General features: G+C 38.2%; 1 protein-coding gene across 10 annotated transcripts in view; it reads left to right on the top strand.

The window, feature by feature from the left end:
- USP40 (ubiquitin specific peptidase 40) overlaps positions 1 to 18,446 on the top strand; it is an 89,034-nt gene that overhangs the window by 27,245 nt on the left and 43,343 nt on the right. For all 10 annotated transcript variants that reach the window (XR_009735545.1, XR_009735546.1, XR_009735544.1 and 7 more), the window contains 8 exons: positions 3,456 to 3,756; positions 6,582 to 6,663; positions 8,959 to 9,130; positions 12,203 to 12,287; positions 13,100 to 13,170; positions 13,843 to 14,162; positions 16,823 to 16,946; positions 18,284 to 18,341. Coding sequence is in view for 6 of the 10 variants with exons in the window: in XM_061412659.1 (XP_061268643.1) it covers positions 3,456 to 3,756; positions 6,582 to 6,663; positions 8,959 to 9,130; positions 12,203 to 12,287; positions 13,100 to 13,170; positions 13,843 to 14,162; positions 16,823 to 16,946; positions 18,284 to 18,341 (1,213 nt within the window). In the remaining 4 variants the exon portion in view is untranslated. The remainder of the gene's footprint in view (positions 1 to 3,455; positions 3,757 to 6,581; positions 6,664 to 8,958; positions 9,131 to 12,202; positions 12,288 to 13,099; positions 13,171 to 13,842; positions 14,163 to 16,822; positions 16,947 to 18,283; positions 18,342 to 18,446) is intronic.

Below are 18,446 nucleotides of genomic sequence, written 5' to 3'. Positions count from 1 at the left end.
TTGCTAAGAGTTTATCAAGGTTATTAACCTTTTCAAAGAAACAGCTTTGTATTTGTTTTTCTCTTTTGTTCATCTGTTTTCTATCAAATAATAGAGTTTGATAGTCTCCCTTTTAATTAGAATGTTCAGTCCATTTATTTTTAATGTATCCATTTATATAGTTGAGTTGAATTCATCATCTAGCCATTTGATTTTTATTTGCCTCCTTTATTCTTTGTTCCTTTTTTTTCTTTCTTGCCTTTTGAATTAATCAAGTAATTTTTAATGTTTTATTTTTGTCTCCTCTGTTGACTTTTTGGCTGTAGTTCTTTACTTTTTTATTGTAGGTATTGCACTATACATAAGTTAGTATTGTAATGTACAGACCAATAGTGTAACACTTCATGTACCACGTAAGAGGCTTACAGTAGTATAATTCCATTTTCCTACTCATCCTTTTCTGCTGTTGTCTTGTATCTTACCGTTATTTGTAAATACACCATGTGTTTGTATGTATGTTTCCTTTAAACATTTAAATGACTTTTAAAGACATTAATGAAAAAAATCATGTTTTATTTTACCCATTCTGGTGTTTATTGTTCCTTCTTGCATGTCCAAGTTTACACCTAATATCCTTTCCCTTCAGCCTAGAGATCTTCCTGTAGTGTTTTTCTAGGCATCTAGAACTACGGGCAAAAATATTCTCAGTTTTTGTTTGTCTGGTATTTTTATTTTGCTTTCATTTTTTTTAATGGCATTCTTGCTGGGTGTAGAATTTTAGGTTAATAGTTTTTATTGGTTTTTTTCGGCACTTTAAAATGTCACTTTATTATGTTCTGGCTTCCTTTATTTTGACTGAGAAGTCAGTGTCACTTAAATGTAACATGTCTTTTTTTCTGTTTACTTTTAAGATCATTTCTTTATCTTTGGTCTTTAGCAGTTTAACAATAATGTGTCTTGGTATGGCATTCTTTGTGTTTATTTGCTTTGTATCTCCTAAGTTTTTTTATATCTGAGGCTTGAACTCTTTCTTCAGTTTTGGCCATTTTCAATTTATTTTTCTGCTCTACTATCTCTCTCTTCTTCAAAACGTACAGTTACATACATATTGGCTATTCAGTATTTCCTCACTGGTCGTAGATATTCTCGTAGGGTTTTGTGGGGGTTTTTTTCCCCCTTGGCTCCAATTTGGGTAATTTCCATTGACCTGTCTTCTGCTGTATCCAGTCTTCTATCAAGCCCAGCCAGTGAATTTTTTTGTTTCAGTTGTCTTATTCAGCTGTAGATTTTTGACTTAGGTCTTTTAAAAATGCCTGTTTCTTTGCTGAAATTCCGCATTTGAACCTACTCTGTACATCCTTTCCTATAAATTTATGTATTTCAATAACTTTACTATTATAACATCGGGATTATTTCTGGGTCTATATTCACTTTTTTGTCTCTTGTGAATTGACTGTCTTATCTCTTTATTATGAATCACATTGTCCTATTTCTTTGCATGCCATATACTCTTATATTGCTTGTTGGACATTGTGGAAGATGTGTTTTAGAGGCTGTGGATTGTAAGAGTTTTTCATTATAATCTAACAGACCCTTAAGTAACTTGTAATCACCTTGATCCTGTGGAACCTTCATTTGGGGCTTTGGTAGGGTGGATCTGTTATAGTTTAGCTGACAGTCATAGGGAGTAGCTGTTAGTCCTGGGGCCTGCATGGTCCTCCCTCTTAAGGCAGAGGTTAGCAAGCATGGGCAGACTAGGGATTGCTGCCCTGTTTTGTACAACCCCCACCTAAAAATTGTCTTTACACTTTCAAACAGTTAACGTTTAAAAAGATGCTCAGGTTTGCCTCTTAGCCGACAAAGCCTAAAATATTACTGTCTGGCCCTTTACAGAAAAGTTTATTAATCCCTGACCTAAGACGGGACCCTTCTAGAATCTCAGTGGAAAGCCTGAGGTGTTTGTCGTATGCCTCAGACTTAGCAGAACTTCAGCTCCATGCTCTTCCTGTCCAGCAGCAGGGGGCCTAAATCTCTGCTCATATCTTGGATCTCCCAGCTGTTGCTTTCTGCTCGGTTCCTTGGGTCTCAGACTGTACATGTGCCATTCAAAAGTCAGCCAAGGATGGGAGGAGGTTTTGATATAGGGTTACTTCTGGAATTTTCTCTTTCACTCTCCTGCCTCTCTGGCATTCTCAGATTCTGCCTCCTGAGTCCAGTAAGACTCGTGCCCTTCACTTGAATTCTCTTCTCTATCGTTCTGTGCAGCAGACTGGGAAGTGGCGGGTCAGTACGGAGCTCACCTAGCTCGTTTCCCTTTTTGAAGGGTTATGCCCCCCTCACCCCCACTTCGTCTGTTTTTGGTTCCTCTTCAAACAGTTGTTTTCTTTATTTTGCATAATGTTTATGATTTTTAATCAGTGGGGTTATTCTAAAAATAAAATTCTCTGCCATTACTGGAACTAGACTACACTGAAGTTTGAAGTTTAAAATAGTTAATCTTCAACTATCGAACAAAGAAAAAAATTGCTATATGGAAAGTATTCATTACTGAAACAATATTACTATCTGTTATATATAGTGTTAACAGTATTACCTCTGGGTCATCTGTTTGATCAGAGTATGGATTGTTACAAATTCTTCCTTTCCAAGAGAAAAATGAGAAAATCACCTTTCTCTGTTGTTCAGTGAGCTAAGAAAATGTTCCATATGCCCCCAAGTGATTTTCTGTGTGAAGTAGTTTGTGCTGAGAGAAAAGGAAGAGATACAGGCCATGTAGAAATTAGGGAATGAGAGAAGAGTGGAGTAGGGGTGGAAAGGTGGGATAGGCTGGGGAAGAAAAATTTTTTTCTTCCTAATCCTTTAGCTGGAGGAATTTGAGCATCTTTGGGATTATGACTTAACCTTCAATGTTTTGATTTCTTGAGCTAGCCTGTCAGCTTCCAGGAAAGACAATACTTAATTTAGTTCATGTAAGCCTGTAATTATGACTATATCCCATAGTTTTGTCAGGATTATCTTCTATGATGCTTCATTGTGTAATTTCCTTTGTTTTGTGCTTTGTTTGGATTGCTTTAAACATTTTGAAAGTCTTTATTCTATGTAATCTGTTTCAGTAAAGACTTTTTAAAACAGCATTAAAACAGTTATTGAGATATAATTAAAACATGTTTAAGATTGTGTCATCACAGGGCATGTGCTGAGAGGCTAGGGCCTAGGGGTAGGAATGTGCAAAAAAAAAAAAAAACAATAAAAAAGATTGTGTCATGGCAGCTTTCTCCCTGGATATAGCTATTAGACTGTTCAACAGAAAGCACTCTGATTTTTATTAAATGTTTTATTATGGCCCAAATGAAATTTTTTTCCCTCTTAAACTGGCCAGGCCAAAAAGTTGACATACACAGAAAGGAAAATGTTTTTAATCATGTCAATGAAAATTTTTTTTGTTAACCTAATGTTTGTTTTTTGTTTCTGTACAGTTTTTGCAGGTTCATTCTCAGATATTTCTGCTCAGTTCAGATGAAAGTACAGTTCGTCTGTTGAAGGATTCTTCTCTCCAGGCTGAGTCTGATATCCAAAGAAATGATCAACGACTTTTCAAGACACTTACTTCAGAATCCTTAACATTAAATGATAGACCCTCCTGTCCCCACTGGTTTGATATAAATGATTCCACAGTCCAACCAATCAAGGAAAGGGATATTGAACAGCAATTTCAAGGAAAAGAAAGTGCCTACATGCTGTTTTATCGAAAATCCCAGTTACAGAGACCCCCTGAAGGTATGGCAAGATAAATGTCCCTATTTGTTTAAGTTGATGACTATAGAAGATAAATATTGAGTGCTATTTGAAGTTTTGCCCTTTTAGAAGAAGGTTTACTCTTGGATATTTTAAAATATTTTCAAGTTAACTAGAACTATACAAGAAAGACGACATTTTGTCATTTTTAAAAGATGATATGTTTCTGTTTTTTTTCACCAGGTAATAATATGAAGCCATAGTTAGATTTTCACAATGGCATTTCCTTGGGTCACATCATGTTTTCTTGTTGTGTGAGCAGGGCAGACACAATTGTTCTCCATTCAGGCTTGTCTCTGCAGTTCGGGCGTGTGTTGTCATTGGGTTGCAAGTGGCCTTGGTCTTATTTTCATGTGTTCCCTTTTATTTTCTTTTTTCCTTTACCTCAAGGTAATAAGTCTTTAAGCAGTTGAAGTATCTCTGAAGCCCTCTTTGCTGAATCTTCTAAGAGAACTCATACCATGGTGGAAGTTAAACACTGAGATCCACAATGATAAATTTTAGAGCTTAAGCTACTAACATTAATTAGTCTGTAAGAATTTTTTTTAATCACTTCCCAGAATTTATGCAAAAGTGAAAAATTCTAACTAAGAAAGCTGTTTAGATTGAAACATATCTATGATTACAGATGAGGATACTGTGATCATTTTTATAAAGAATAAGAATAAAGTAGTTACTGATTTGCAATGAATCAAAGGAAATTAACTCTCTGGACCTGAAACAGTAATAATTATATAATGGTTCTGTTGACCAGAAAGGTTTTTTGTCCCTGAGGGGAAAAAAATATGGTAATCATTCTGATAAAAAATATTGAAGAAAAATTAAATTCACAATTGTAGAAATATATATCAGTTTTTTCAGATGACATGTTTTTTTCACTGAATTGAACTTCAGTGTGTACATAATTAGAATATGTACTAAGTGACAATTTTCCAATTAGCTTAGGACTTAAATAAAGATCCAGACAAAATCTTGATGGTTTTTTAGGGGGTTGAAGGGATGGAACTTGGCAAAATGCTTCCAAAGTTCACCTCAAAAGATAAATTAATGAAAACTGAAGAGAAAATGCTAAAGGAAAATTTACTGTATCAGTGTAAACGTATTTATAATGTTGTAGTAATTAAGACAATGTAGCACTAATGCAGAGGTAGACAGATCATTGAGCAATAAGCCCAGAAGCTGATCTAAGTATTTTTAGGATGTTAATCCATGAAAAGGTAGCCTTTCAGATAAATAGGGGGAAAATGAATTACTCTGTAAATACAACTGGGAAGTTGGTTAGTTGCTAATCACTTAAATTAACAGTTAGTACAAGTGATTATATTTATCCCTTTCATGAAATTATACTTCCTTTAATGTTTATGTAAAAAAGAAGCCTTCAAATGTAGGTATTTTTCTGATCTTAAGATAGAAAAGACCTTCCTTAGCTTGAAAGCAACAAAAAAAATGAAGGAAAAGTGATGCAAACCTTAACTGTGTATGTGTGTTAGTCACTTAGTTGTGACTAACGGTTGTGACACTTCATGATCCCTTGGACTATAGCCTGCCAGACTCCTCTGGCCATGGAATTCTCCAGGCAAGAATACTGGAGTGGGTAACCATTCCCTTCTCCAGGGGATCTTCCCAACCTAGGGATTGAACCTGGTCTTCTGAATTGCAGGCAAACTCTTTACCATCTGAGCTGCCAGGGAAGCCCACATAAACCCTATTACACAATGCCAAAAGGCAAATGACAAGCTGATGGAAAACAGAAACATATATGACAGATTTATTTTCCCTGTCTGTAGAGTGCTCTTACATTTATTCCATTGTGCTCAGTAGTAAATTGGAAAAAGGATATAAATAATGTACAAAAGAAGAAATAAGAACAACCAATAAACTGCCAAAAAAGATCTATCTAGCCCATAACCAAAAAACATGAATCATAACAGCAGTGAGTGACATTTTTCCTCCCAAATCAAGTATTTCTATTAATCTGGTTCTCAACAATTAGCACTCCCTCTACATTTGGTAGGTATATAAAGTAATACAACTGGTTTGGTTGTATGTATTTAAAAACCTTAAGCCAATAATCGTACGGATTTGTTTTGAAATAATCAGAGCTGTGTATAAATTTTTAGTTCAAAGATACTCGTTACCCCTGTTACTTTGTAGTAATGACTAAACTGGACATCACCCGAATGTCCAACAGAAATGGATTAATTAAGCTATTTATAGGATGGGCTACCATGCAGTCATTTAAAGCTTTGGAAAAATATTCACAGTGTATTAAATGAAAAAGCAAGTTATGTGTTTGTTGACTATAATCTCAGTTGCTTTAAATAAGTGTGTGTGGGGTGTGTGTGTGTGTGTGTACAGACACACTGTATAGAATAAACATCAGAAGTATATATAGATCCTCAAAAAAAAGAAGTATATAGATCACATTTTAGCAGTATTCCCTAGGAGGATGATTATAGGTGATATTTATTTCTTTTACATTAAAAAACATCATTTCTAGAACTTTTATTTATAATGATCATTTGGTATCAGGAAGAAAATAGCACATGTTCTTTTTAAAAGGTATATTTAAAAAGAGTTGAAGGAATGGAATTCTCTAGCTTGGCTTAAAGAACTGTTTACCTTTTTTATGTTTTAATATTTTCAATTTATAGATGGGAAACTAAGATCCAGAGAAAATTTGTATTCACGCAAATTGTAGAAGCTTTCCTAGCTCCCATCACGGTCCTTTATAGTTTTCCATACTTCCTTTTCAGCAACCAGATTTTATTTAGTCAGCACAAGTTAATGAAAAGTTTTGTTCACAGCTCGAGCTAACCCACGATACAAGGTTCCACGTCATTTGCTGAGTGAAATGGATGCAGCTAACATTGAACTACAAATAAAAAGGTAACTTTAAGTTACTTTTAGAATTTGAATGGTTTTTCTGGGGGGCAAAGACCTAATTGAGGCCTTAAGTATTCAGTAATAAAAATAAAAGAAGGAAAAAAGTCAACTGTTTAATGCCAATGTCTTGTTATTAGCTGCTGAATTTTAATGCTGAGAGTATCTTTTACTTTGAAATTACCCTTATCTGTGAGAATGATGAAATAATGACACTTAAATGGCCATTGTTAAGTAGGGATCAAAGTCTAAGAAAACTAGAGAAATCTGAGCACTCCATTGTACTGAATGAGTTATTTCCTTGGCACAGACAAGAGTCTGTCATGAAAACTCCCCCTCATGTGTAAGTAGTTGTGGAGAACTGGCCTGTAGTGACAGCGTTGCAGGAAGGGGGACCCCTTCCAGGGCCTGAAGCTGGGCTCTTGTCTAACACTCAGAAATGAATTGTCCAAGGAGACACATGTGCTGACAAAGCAAGAGATTTTATTGGGAAAGGGCACCCGGGTGGAGAGCAGCAGTAGGGTAAGGGAACCCAGGAGAACTGCTCTGCCGTGTGGCTCACAGTCTCGGGTTTTATGGTGATGGGATTAGTTTCCGGGTGGTCTTTGGCCAATCATTCTAATTCAGGGTCTTTCCTGGTGGCGCATGCATCGCTCAGCCAAGATGAATGCTGGCGAGAGGGATTCTGGGAAGTGGACAGACACGTGGCGTCTCCTTTCCGCCTTTCCCGAACTCTTCTGGTTGGTGGTGGCTTATTAGTTCCTATTCCTTATCAGGACCTCCTGTCATAAAACAACTCATGCAAATGGTTACCATGGTGCCTGGCCAGGGTGGGCAGTTTTGATCAGTGTGCTTCCCTTAACAACAGCACACCAGAGACAGGCAAAGGGAGGAAATGTGGGGTCTGCAGACTGTTGGGCTTAATGTCAGTCTTGGGCGAAAACTTACAATGGATTATTAAATGGATGATTTGTGAGAACTTGTTGATCTCAACATTTTTCTTTTGAGGTCTAACCTTGGACCGTGAAGAACTGGTTTTTTATTTGTTTTCTGGGTTGGTGGGTCCATAGGGTACTGGATTAGGGAAATGGATGTTCCTACAGTCTTCTTATAGACTCAAGGGGCTGCATACATAGCAGGTATGTGTTCAACATTTTTATCATTGATTTGAAGCTGAGAAAAAATAAATTGACTGAACAGCAAATTAAGATCAAAGGAAATAAATCTCAACAAAAATCAAGGCACTAAAAAATATAAAAATTTACCAGAGTCAAATATCTGAAGTGTGAAAAATAACCAACCTCCATGGTGGTGTGGATTAGCAGTTAGTACTAAAAACAGGAACAGCCCAGGGGGTTTTTAGTCAGCCAGCACTAAGCTTTATACTGTGTTCATCAAAAGCTAATGTGTCTTTGACCACATTCACAGAACTGTGCCTGAGGTACCTGAGTCATCTAGCTCTCCATTGGCTGAGCTCTGGAGTGTTTTTGGTGCAGTGCCTCACAGAAGCTCCATGGATTCAGAAATGTAGCAGATGCCAGGCTGCTGCTGAGGACATATGACCTGGAGAGAGTAGACTCCAGGGATCATGAGGCTGACTTCAGATAGTTTATGGGAGGGTCTGTGAGGTCTAGTGGAAGGAAGGAGGAAAATAGAAATTGTAACCCCTTCATGGATCACAGCCTTGTCGTGGCGAAGGGGCTTGCGTAACTCAATGAAACTATGAGCCATGCCGTGCAGGGCCACCCAAGACGGACGGGTCATGGTGGAGAGTTCTGACGAAACGTGGTCCACTGGAGGAGGAAATGGCAAACCACTCCAGTACTCTTGCCACAGGAACCCCATGAACAGTGTGAAAAGGCAAAAGGATATGACACTGCAGGACACGCTCCCCAGGTCAGAAGGTGTCCAGTATGCTACTGGGGAAGAGTGGCGGACGATTGCTAATACCAGAAGGAGTGCAGCAGGCAGGCCATAGCACTTACCACGGTTTAGGAGCATGTTTCCAGCATTTTGCTCGTAATGATAATCTCAGCATTCGAAGATTTCAAGTCTCAATATTTGTTCAGAGTAACACTGCACAGCGTACATTAAAACTATTTTCTTTGGAATTCACGGTGGCAGAGCTATTAATTGAGAAACTGAAATGTGACCTCTTGGAGCACGGAAGAAAAGAATGTTAATTATAATTACTTAAGTGGAGAACTTCTTTATGTTGTAAATCAGATATTTTTGGTTTGAGATAAAACAGTATCTTTTATAAAAACATGGCATTTATGTGTTTCTTATGCCTCTTTAAAGGGCAGAATGTGATTCTACAAACAATACTATTGAGTTGCATCTCCACCTCGGCCCCCATTATCATTTCTTCAATGGGGCTCTGCACCCAGTAGTGTCTCAAACAGAAAGCATGTGGGATTTGACCTTTGATAAAAGGAAAACTTTAGGAGATCTTCGACAATCAATATTTCAGGTAATTTAGCCTCACTTCCTCTTAACAGACATTAAGGTCCATCTCAAGCTGGATTTTCCTTTTTAAACTTCTGTTTAGGATTCAGCTATTTATTTTTCACAGCAGCTTAGGAAAATCCTACATCTGCCACTTGCGTGGAGGGATGGCCCAAATGTCTCCCCTCACTTGTCTGTGTTTTTAAAGAGCTCTTCTTCACAGTCAAGACTCAAAGGGTCCTGTCAGCACGTTTTCAGAGAAGAAGCAAGCCTGGTGTATTTAATTTGGGGGAGAGAAAGCGTATAAGGTTGTCTGTCAGGGAAAATAAATGAAAGAATTGCTTTTTAAAAGGAGTAAAAAGATAGATAATTATGTTGCCTAAAACCAAGAGCCACTAAACAAATAAAAGCAACTAACTTTTCTTGCTTTCATTGTGGAATAACATTTATTAACAAGATTTATAAGGGAAGGAAAATGTCTTCTGAAACAAACATGGTTATAATAATGGTCTGCCAATAATTTATCCAGTTGTATTTTAATGACAACAGCAGTAGTGCTCTTTATTTTGCTTACAGTGCTTTCGTATAAATTGTATCATTTGATTCTTCAACTTCAGGAGGACAAGATAGCCCCATTTTAAAGATGAGGAAGTTGTGACTTAAAGAGATGTAATGGCTTGCCCAGGGTCAGACATTAGTTAGCAGTAGAACTCGGACTCCAGCCCTGGTTTCCCTACTGTTTCTTTTTCTTAATTTTACTTTACCCCACACTACATCCTGTCAAGGAAAAGAGCAATAGAAAATGGAAGCACTCCCCCATAGAAATAAATGAATTTTCTGAAAAACTGTATCATTTATCAAAATTACTAGCTTTCTTCTGAGTTCCCCCTTGTACAAAGAAAAGCAGGCGTTTTATTCTTTTTTTTTTTTTTTAGGCGTTTTATTCTTTAGTTGCTTTGAATGATATTTTAATACAGGATCAAGATTTCTAAAGTCGTCTAATACTTCTGAACTTTTCCATTAAAAGTTTATTTCTGAGCCAGTCCTGACAGTGTTGATGTAGGTAGACTTGGGTAGACCCTGCTTAGGGTAGCGCTTCAAGGGCAGAAGGCCTTGGTCACTGCCATGACGTTTAGGTTCATGCCAGTCGTGCCTTGTGGTGTTTTGACGTGTGCATCTCGTCCTTAGGGCTTGCCGGGTGGCGCAGTGGTAAGAGCCCACTGCCATCGCAGGAGGTGCAGGCGGCACTAGTCCACCCAGGGCGGGAGGGCCCCGGAGAAGGAGGGGCAGCCGCTCCAGTGGTGTTTAGTTAGCTCATTGTAACTGGAGGGTAATTAAAATGTCGTGGTGGGTTTTGCCATACATCGACATGAATCAGCCGTGGGTGCACATGCATCCCGCCATCCTGAGCGCCCCTCCCACCTCTCTCCCCATCCCATCCCTCTGGGTTGTCCCAGCGCACCGACTTTGTGTGCCCTGCTTCATGCATCAAACTTGCACCAGTCATCTGTTTTACGTACGGTAATATACATGTTTCAATGCTATTCTCTCTAATCATCCCACCCTCGCCTTCTCCCACAGAGTCCAAAAGACTGTTCTTTACATCTGTGTCTCTTGCTGCCTTGCATATAGGATCATCATTACCATCTTTCTATTTATTTCACTCTGTATAATAGGCTCCAGTTTCATCCACCTCATTAGAACTGACTCAAATGTGTTCTTGTTTATAGCTGAGTAGTATTCCACTGTGTATATGGACCACAGCTTCCTTATCTATTTGTCTGCCGATGGACTTCTAGGTTGCTTCCATGTCCTAGCTATTGTAAACAGTGCTGCAGTGAACACTGGGGTACATGTGTCTCTTTCAGTTCTGGCTTCCTCAGTGTGTATGCACAGCAGTGGGATTGCTGGGTCATATGGCAGTTCTATTTCCAGATGTTTAAGGAATCTCCACACTGTTCTCCATAGTGGCTGTACCAGTTTGCATTCCTACCAACAGTGTAAGAGGGTTCCCTTTTCTCCACACCCTGTCCAGCATTTATTGTTTATAGACTTTTTGATGGCAGCCATTCTGACCAATGTGAAATGATACTTCATTGTGGTTTTGATTTGCATTTCTCTAATAATGCCACTCCAGTATTCTTGCCTGGGAAATCCCATAGACAGAGGAGCCTGGCAGGCTACAGTCCTTGGGGTCACAAAGAGTTAGATGTGACTGAGTATGTACTGTACACCCGCGCGCACTCTATTACCTTAGAATTAACCCACAGGCAGGAGTCTGTGTGACTGACACAGTTAAGTAATCATGTGTAAGTATGAAGTTTCTTTTTATTATTATTATTATTTGTTTATTAGTCTGGGCCAGGTCTTAGTTACAGCATGCAACCTCTTAGCTGTGGCATGTAGAATCTAGTTCCCTGATCAGGGATCAAACCTGGACCCTCTGCATTGGGAGTGCAGAGTCTTTGCCACTGAACCACCAGGGAAGTCCCTGAAATTTCTTTTTAAGAGAACTGTCTTGTAATACTGTGGAGAGAGGCTGAATAGGACTGACCTTTATGAGTGATGCTGTTTTGGTGAGGTTGCCACAGTCCTTAGACTCCTAGAGCTAGAAACTTAAAAAATCCCTGCTAATCTATTGAATAAAGTGGTAGTGCCACTTTTTAAATTTACGAAGGGAGACATTCCTTTCAAGAAGCAACAATATTCACGTGTGCTGCTTCTTCCTGAATAGGGCTGATTAAACACCTAATTTTTGTTCTTTGGGACCAGGATTCCTGGGCTGGCACACAGATGAGCCTTCTGATAAAAGTGATCTTCCAGTAAATTAAGTAGAAATGGATGTTGTTGAGAAGGTCACTGTGCTCTTTGTGTATGTCAAGGTTCTTTCATTGTTAATGGATGTGAGATTAACTGGATTTGACTAAGTTCACGATGAAAAATACCTTCTTCCCCCATTTTTGATGCTGGGTGGGCATTGTCGTATTCGTTTGTATCAGCTACATAAATTGGCACAGTGCTCTTCCTTATTTAATCTGGAAAACTAATCTCTGTGTTATTTTTCATTGTCTTCTTTTCTTTCATTCATATTCCGCAGCTGTTAGAATTTTGGGAAGGAGATATGGTTCTTAGTGTTGCAAAGTTTGTACCAGCAGGACTTCATGTCTGCCAGACACTTAATGGTAAGATAAATATTAAGACACAGCAACTTATTTAGTATATGTGCATTTTTTGTGGGGCTCATATGATTTTCTACTCTTGGCCAGTTTCCCTCTGCCTATTACTTTTCTTAGCACCTAAACAAAAATTTTAAAGCTTTGGAAATTTTTTTTATGTTACCGCAAACTTCTGAGCAAAATGGCTTGAAACTATTTAAATATTTAATACGGCTTGGTTTTTTTACACAGTTCTCAACTTCAGATTTGGTAACAAGCCAAAAGTACTTTAAGAGCTTAAAAGTACTTCCTTTAAATAATAACAAAACATTAATAGCAGTAACACCAGTAACATTTATCTTGGACTCATGGAGCCAAAGACTAAGACAAGTGTTTGTATAAATTCTCACTTGATTTCACAAAATTCTTTTATCCGCATTTCATAAATGAGAAAACTGAGCATAGAGGCTTGAAGTCCACAAGGACGTGCAGCTAATTAGTGGTGGGGTGAGGACCGTGTGACGTGTGAGTCTTCTCTGTGCTCACAGTCTCAAGTACAGCTGACCTTTTATATTGATTCTTTTTTCCTGCTATCATGCCCACAAAAATTTTGGGGAACATGCTTGCATAAAATGAAAATGAGAAAAAAAAAGTAAAAGCCTGATGGAAGGAATAAAGATAAAAATAATATCAGTATAATAGCCATAATTCCTTTTTCTTAATTTTCCTTAATGAGAATGCTTTTTCAGACAGATGTTTGTATCTCCGCTCTGTCTTTAAATATTTTTTTCTTTTTGAGGGTCATAAGAACAGTTTCACTGACAATCTCATCTTCCTAGGAGATGACCTGGCACTGTGTGAAATTGAAATCACTGACGGAGAAGACATCTTTGTATGGAATGGGGTAGAGGTAAAGAAGTGTTGAAGAAATGTCCTGAGAGTTTTGGATATGTTTTAAGTTACTATGATAAAATTTTATTCAGCATATGTGACAGCACATATATTAGAAAACTGCTGAATGTCCAATAAATTCTAAGTTCAATCCGTGCTGGTGATATGTTTAGGGATAGTTGTAGAGCATCTCCATGGGGCCAGGCTGTGTTGAAGCTAGACACAGAGGTGAGTAATCCATCTCTGTCCTTCAGGCACAAGGTGTAAGTCACTGCACTGAGCTCAGTGCCCAGGAGGGTCTGTCCAGGCTCGGGATGAGGACTCAGCAGGGCGGGACGCTATACTGAGTAGAGGTGGAGGTGACTAAGAGAGCACAGTCAAGAAAGGGGTGAGGGAGCATCTCACCCCTCCACAGACTGTCCTTGGTCCTCCTCATGTCTTTACCACCTCTGAGGACTCACATGTCTGTCTCCACTTGAGATCTGTCTCCTAAAAAGTAAACGATGGCTAAGAAAAAGCTTCAAAATCTAAAGTTGTACTTCTGATACTTCAAAGAGATTTTGTGAAAACTTTATTTCACTTGAAAAAAAAAGATGAGAATTATTCTACAAACGTCTTTTACTGCATTACTATGTTGATTTAACTTTGGCCAATATGAACTGTACTAACGGTTGACTTGATATTGTTGTAGGTTGGTGGAATCCAGATTCCAACCGGTAGCGACTGTGAACCTCTGCTTTTAAATGTTCTTCATGTAGCAACAAGCAGTGAGGGAGAGGAGTGCCAGCAGTTGATAGAATCTCCACATGTCTTTCCATCTAATGCGGAAATAGGCACTGTATTCACAGCCCTAGCAATTCCAGAGGGAGTCATCTTAATCAACAACACTGAATCTAGAGGTGGAGAGAGCTGGATCACCATTCCCCAGGAAGACTTGAAAAAGACATTCAGAGAGCAAGGCCTCAGAAACGGAAGCTCAGTTTTAATCCAGGGCTCTAATAATGGTAACAGGTAACATGCTAAAGAGAGAGAATGCTTCTTAAAGTTATTTTAGTTACAGTGCTACCTCTTAGAACTCTAAAGCTTTATGTTAATAATGATAAGAGTTAAATGTTTCTTTTTATTCCTAGACATTGTGTTTTATAAATCATAAATAGGAATGTTCTTGGTTAGGCAACCTGGAAAAAAATGATATTATAATGTGATTTCTTTTTTTTTTAATTTGGTAAATGTGGTAACTAAATAATATAGGTATAGGCTAGATATAGTGTAGGTTAGTTGGCAATAAAGCAGAATCCTATCAAATAATTCTAATTAGTACTCATCATAAGACTGAGGGCACATTCTCACAAAGAAAGTTCCCAAAATTTTTCATGAGGAGGGTATTATGACTTGTCTGTCTTGTCACAAGAGTCTCAGAAGGCAGTTCAGTTTTTTGTTAGAATCTGTTTGCCATTCTCCAGCTGCCCAGGTAGGGCAACTATGTGGGGAGTTACACCCTCAATTCCTGTGAGTCACATTTGAGATTTAGAAGCGCTTCCTCTCTTCCTTTTTGTTACCCATGTCTGTGCCAGTACATTTCTATGATCGCTGTATCATATACCGTAAGCCCCCCAGTTTCCATACATTGAAGGCTCTAGGTTATGCCCAGTGGGTCAGTTTCCTGCTTTATCAGTGCTGTGAACGCACTTAGATTACAGGCTCTGTCTTATCATGTACTAGTGGCTGTGATTCAGAGAAGCAGGGCACTGTGACCTCTGCTTATTTTGTGTATACTTACCACTCTCTTTGTAACAAGTGTTTTCCAGACACTTATGTGCCCACCTTGTTTAATTTAAACTTCTATTCTGTATTTCTTTTTAGAAAGCAATATATGTTTTTTAGGACTTGGGAAATACAGGGGGTGAAAACAGGAGCCCCAGAACAGCATCCCTGTACCATTCGTGCAGTGACCATCTCTGTCAGCTTTCTGAGCTAAAATAATTGGGGTTTTGTTTTGAAGGTTTTTTTTCTTTTAGTGTTTAAAAGAAACATAGTGACAATTTTGTAGATAAATAGTTAAATCCTGCTTTCCCCTCATGTTTGAAGTCTCTTTATACAGATCATTTCATGGCTGCTTAATAACCTATGTTGTGTTTCCCCGCCTGTGCTCCTGTGTGAGGAGTGGGCAGGGACGAGGCCTCAGGGGCCAGCTGCCTGGCTTTGTTTTTTGCTTTATCACTTACTAGTAATGTAACTATGGGCAAGTTACATCATCTCTTTCTGCTCAGATTCTTCTTCTGTAAAATGAGCATAATAATTAGCACCAGCTTCATATACCTGTAAGGACTGAAGGAGGTAAGAGCTTACACGGGTCTGCATATAGCAAGTGCTAAATAGTTTAGTGAGCACCCTTGTCATTACCCAGTTTTCATTATTTGAAAGTGGTCTTCAGGGAGCATCTTTGTGCTTTAAGCTTTGCCACATTTAGGATTGCTGACTCAAGGTGGAGTCCCATTGTGGAATAACTGAAATGAAGTGTAGAATTGTGTTTTAGGTCTCTGCTGCTGCTGCTGCTAAGTCGCTTCAGTCATGTCCGACTCTGTGCGACCCCATAGACAGCAGCCGACTAGGTTCCTCTGTCCCTGGGATTCTCCAGGCAAGAACTCTGGAGTGGGTTGCCATTTCCTTCTCCAATGCATGAAAGTGAAAGTGAAGTCGCTCAGTTGTGCCCGACTCTTAGTGACCCCATGGACTGAAGCCTACCAGGCTCCTCCATCCATGGGATTTTCCAGGCAAGAGTACTGGAGTGGGGTGCCATTACCTTCTCCGAGTTTTCTGCTACATACTCCTAAAGAGGCCTTCTGCTGGCCCATTCAGTGCCTCTGTGAAAATTAGAAGTCACTCCTTCCTCAGGAACCTTTACTATTATCTGTAGGAAAATCTTGTTAGAACAAGATACTCCACTGCCATCTGCCATCATAATAGATTTTTAACCTCTGTGATAGAAATACAAACACACAGTGTGTATGGTGTGCGTGGTCTCCATTGGACACGGTGTGTTGGCCCAGTGTCAGTCTGCGCAGTGTGCGTGCTCTCCTGCTGGTAAGCTGCTTCTGGATTCTGTGGGTGAGCTTTTGGTGTGAAAGTGAAGTCGCTCAGTCTTATCCAACTCTTTGCCACCCCATGGACTGTAGCCCACCAGGCTCCTCCATCCATGGAATTTTCTAGGCAAGAGTACTGGAGTGGGTTGCCATTTCCTTCTCCAGGGAATCTTCCTGACCCAGAGATCGAACCCAGGTCTCACATATTGCAGGTAGATGCTTTACTGTCTGAGCCACCAGGGAATCCCTTTTTCAGGCTCCCTTAGTAATTATAGTACACACGTAGAAGTTAACAACTGATAGTTCAATTATAACAGTTCTCTTTGAAAAATGTGGCAACAAATTATTTGTATAAGGCAAAGAATATTTGGAATCATGAATATAGACTCTGTAGAATACTAACACTGCCCTAAAAAGATAGTCAACATTCAAAAGCCCAACTCAGTAGAACTTGGTCACCTTAATTAGCCACATTAAGTGGTAAATTTTGGAAGTGGTGCCTAAGGAAAAGCATGAATTTTCCAATCCTCTCTGATCCATAAAAGGACTGTGTGAACACACATTTTTAAAATGTCTTTTTACCTACAGTTTGTTGACAAAACAAGGGAAATGGATCGATACTGTGAATGAGATCAACTGGCTCCAAGTTAGAAATTTAAGCCAATTAGAATCTGAAGAGGAGCAAGTTAAAATATCAGCAACTCTTAACACAGTGAGTAGACTATAAGTGTGGCTGACAATTTTTTAGTTAATAGAATTTTGTTTAAAAAGTAGTACCCTAATCTTTTGGAACAAACATCTCTGTAAATTTATAAATCTTCAGAAGTCACCTTTTTATTTGTAACATTTGATTATTGCTTATTTACCTTTGTTAGCCTTTGACACGTGTCAAGAAATTGTGCCTTTTTTCCCCTCCAAAGCCTAGAATTAGAATGTGAGAATTACCTTTTTAATTAGTTCATGGAATCTTCTGACTTTGATAACTATGAAATGGTATTTTTAAGAGTTTTTTCTGTACTTTTTAAGCCAAGTATTTGTTTTGGTTTTATGTTCTTTGGTGTTTGGATTTTACAAAGTTTATCTTAAAATTGCTCTACAGTATACTCTGCTCTATATAAAGCCAGTTGCTCTTAAAAAGGATTTTTCTTCATTTTTTTCCCATTTAAGACTGTTATACTGGTTTCCTTAAACAGAATTTCAGAAAACATCTTTTTACATTTGTGTAGTCTCTAAGATTTTTTTTCTGTAACTTCATTTTGAAAACTTAGAATGTTTTCTTTTATATAAAATTATAGTTTCTCAAGGTGCATTAATATTTGTTTGCACAGTAGTGGGGATAATATAAGGTCAGTACCACATAGCTCAAGAGACCTACCTCCTTGACCCTGAGCAGGAGGCTGATGCAGTCCTTGGTTACTGCAGGCTCTGCTCCGTCTTGGCACAGCAGAAGTGGTGGTGGGACAAGCTGGGAGAGGGGCACTGGTGGGAAAGTAGAGTCTATGATTATCTTTATCCCTAAATTTCCGCAATTTTGTGCCCTAGAGGCAATTAGCCTAAATTTTTTTAAAAAGAAAAAAAGTCTAAAATAAGATAATTTACATAGAAATTTTAAATAGTACTCTTGGATTAGTACATTTTTATATAGTTAATGCTTATTGGCCCTAAATTCATCATTCTTGACATAAAAAATTATGATTGTCTACAGTGTCTTTTGTTTGCTATCATCAGAAAGGTGAGTTGTTTTTCAATTTTTTTGCCTTTTGCTACTATTATGTCTTTAGTTTTCTAAAGTTTTCTGTAGGAGGCTTTTTCTGTTCCAGTTATTATCAATTTGGTAAAAACTTAACCAAGATCTAAGTTTTTCCCTTTGACTTTATGGGAGAATTTCAGGGAAGGGAGTAACTTTTTTTCAAGTGTGCAAAAATTGTCAAATGTCAGGTAATTAGTAACTCAGATAATCTGCATATGCACACACTGATAATCTTCATTTTCCCTTCCTCCCATTGTTTTTAACTTATACACAGTCATTAGTTTATTTCTCTATTTTAGGTGGTGTTTGATATTCGAACTAAAGCCATAAAGGAATTAAAATTATTGAAGGAACTAGGTAATCATTTATGTTTGCTTTTGGTTTAATTTAGTTTTGTTTTGATTTTTAATTGAAAAAATATGGGAGAGTATTTATACAAAAAATATGATTTAGGGAAAACTC

Source organism: Bos javanicus, chromosome 3 (genome assembly GCF_032452875.1).
Source record: "Bos javanicus breed banteng chromosome 3, ARS-OSU_banteng_1.0, whole genome shotgun sequence".
Taxonomy (NCBI): domain Eukaryota; kingdom Metazoa; phylum Chordata; class Mammalia; order Artiodactyla; family Bovidae; genus Bos; species Bos javanicus.
This window is presented reverse-complemented; position numbering and strand designations above follow the sequence as displayed.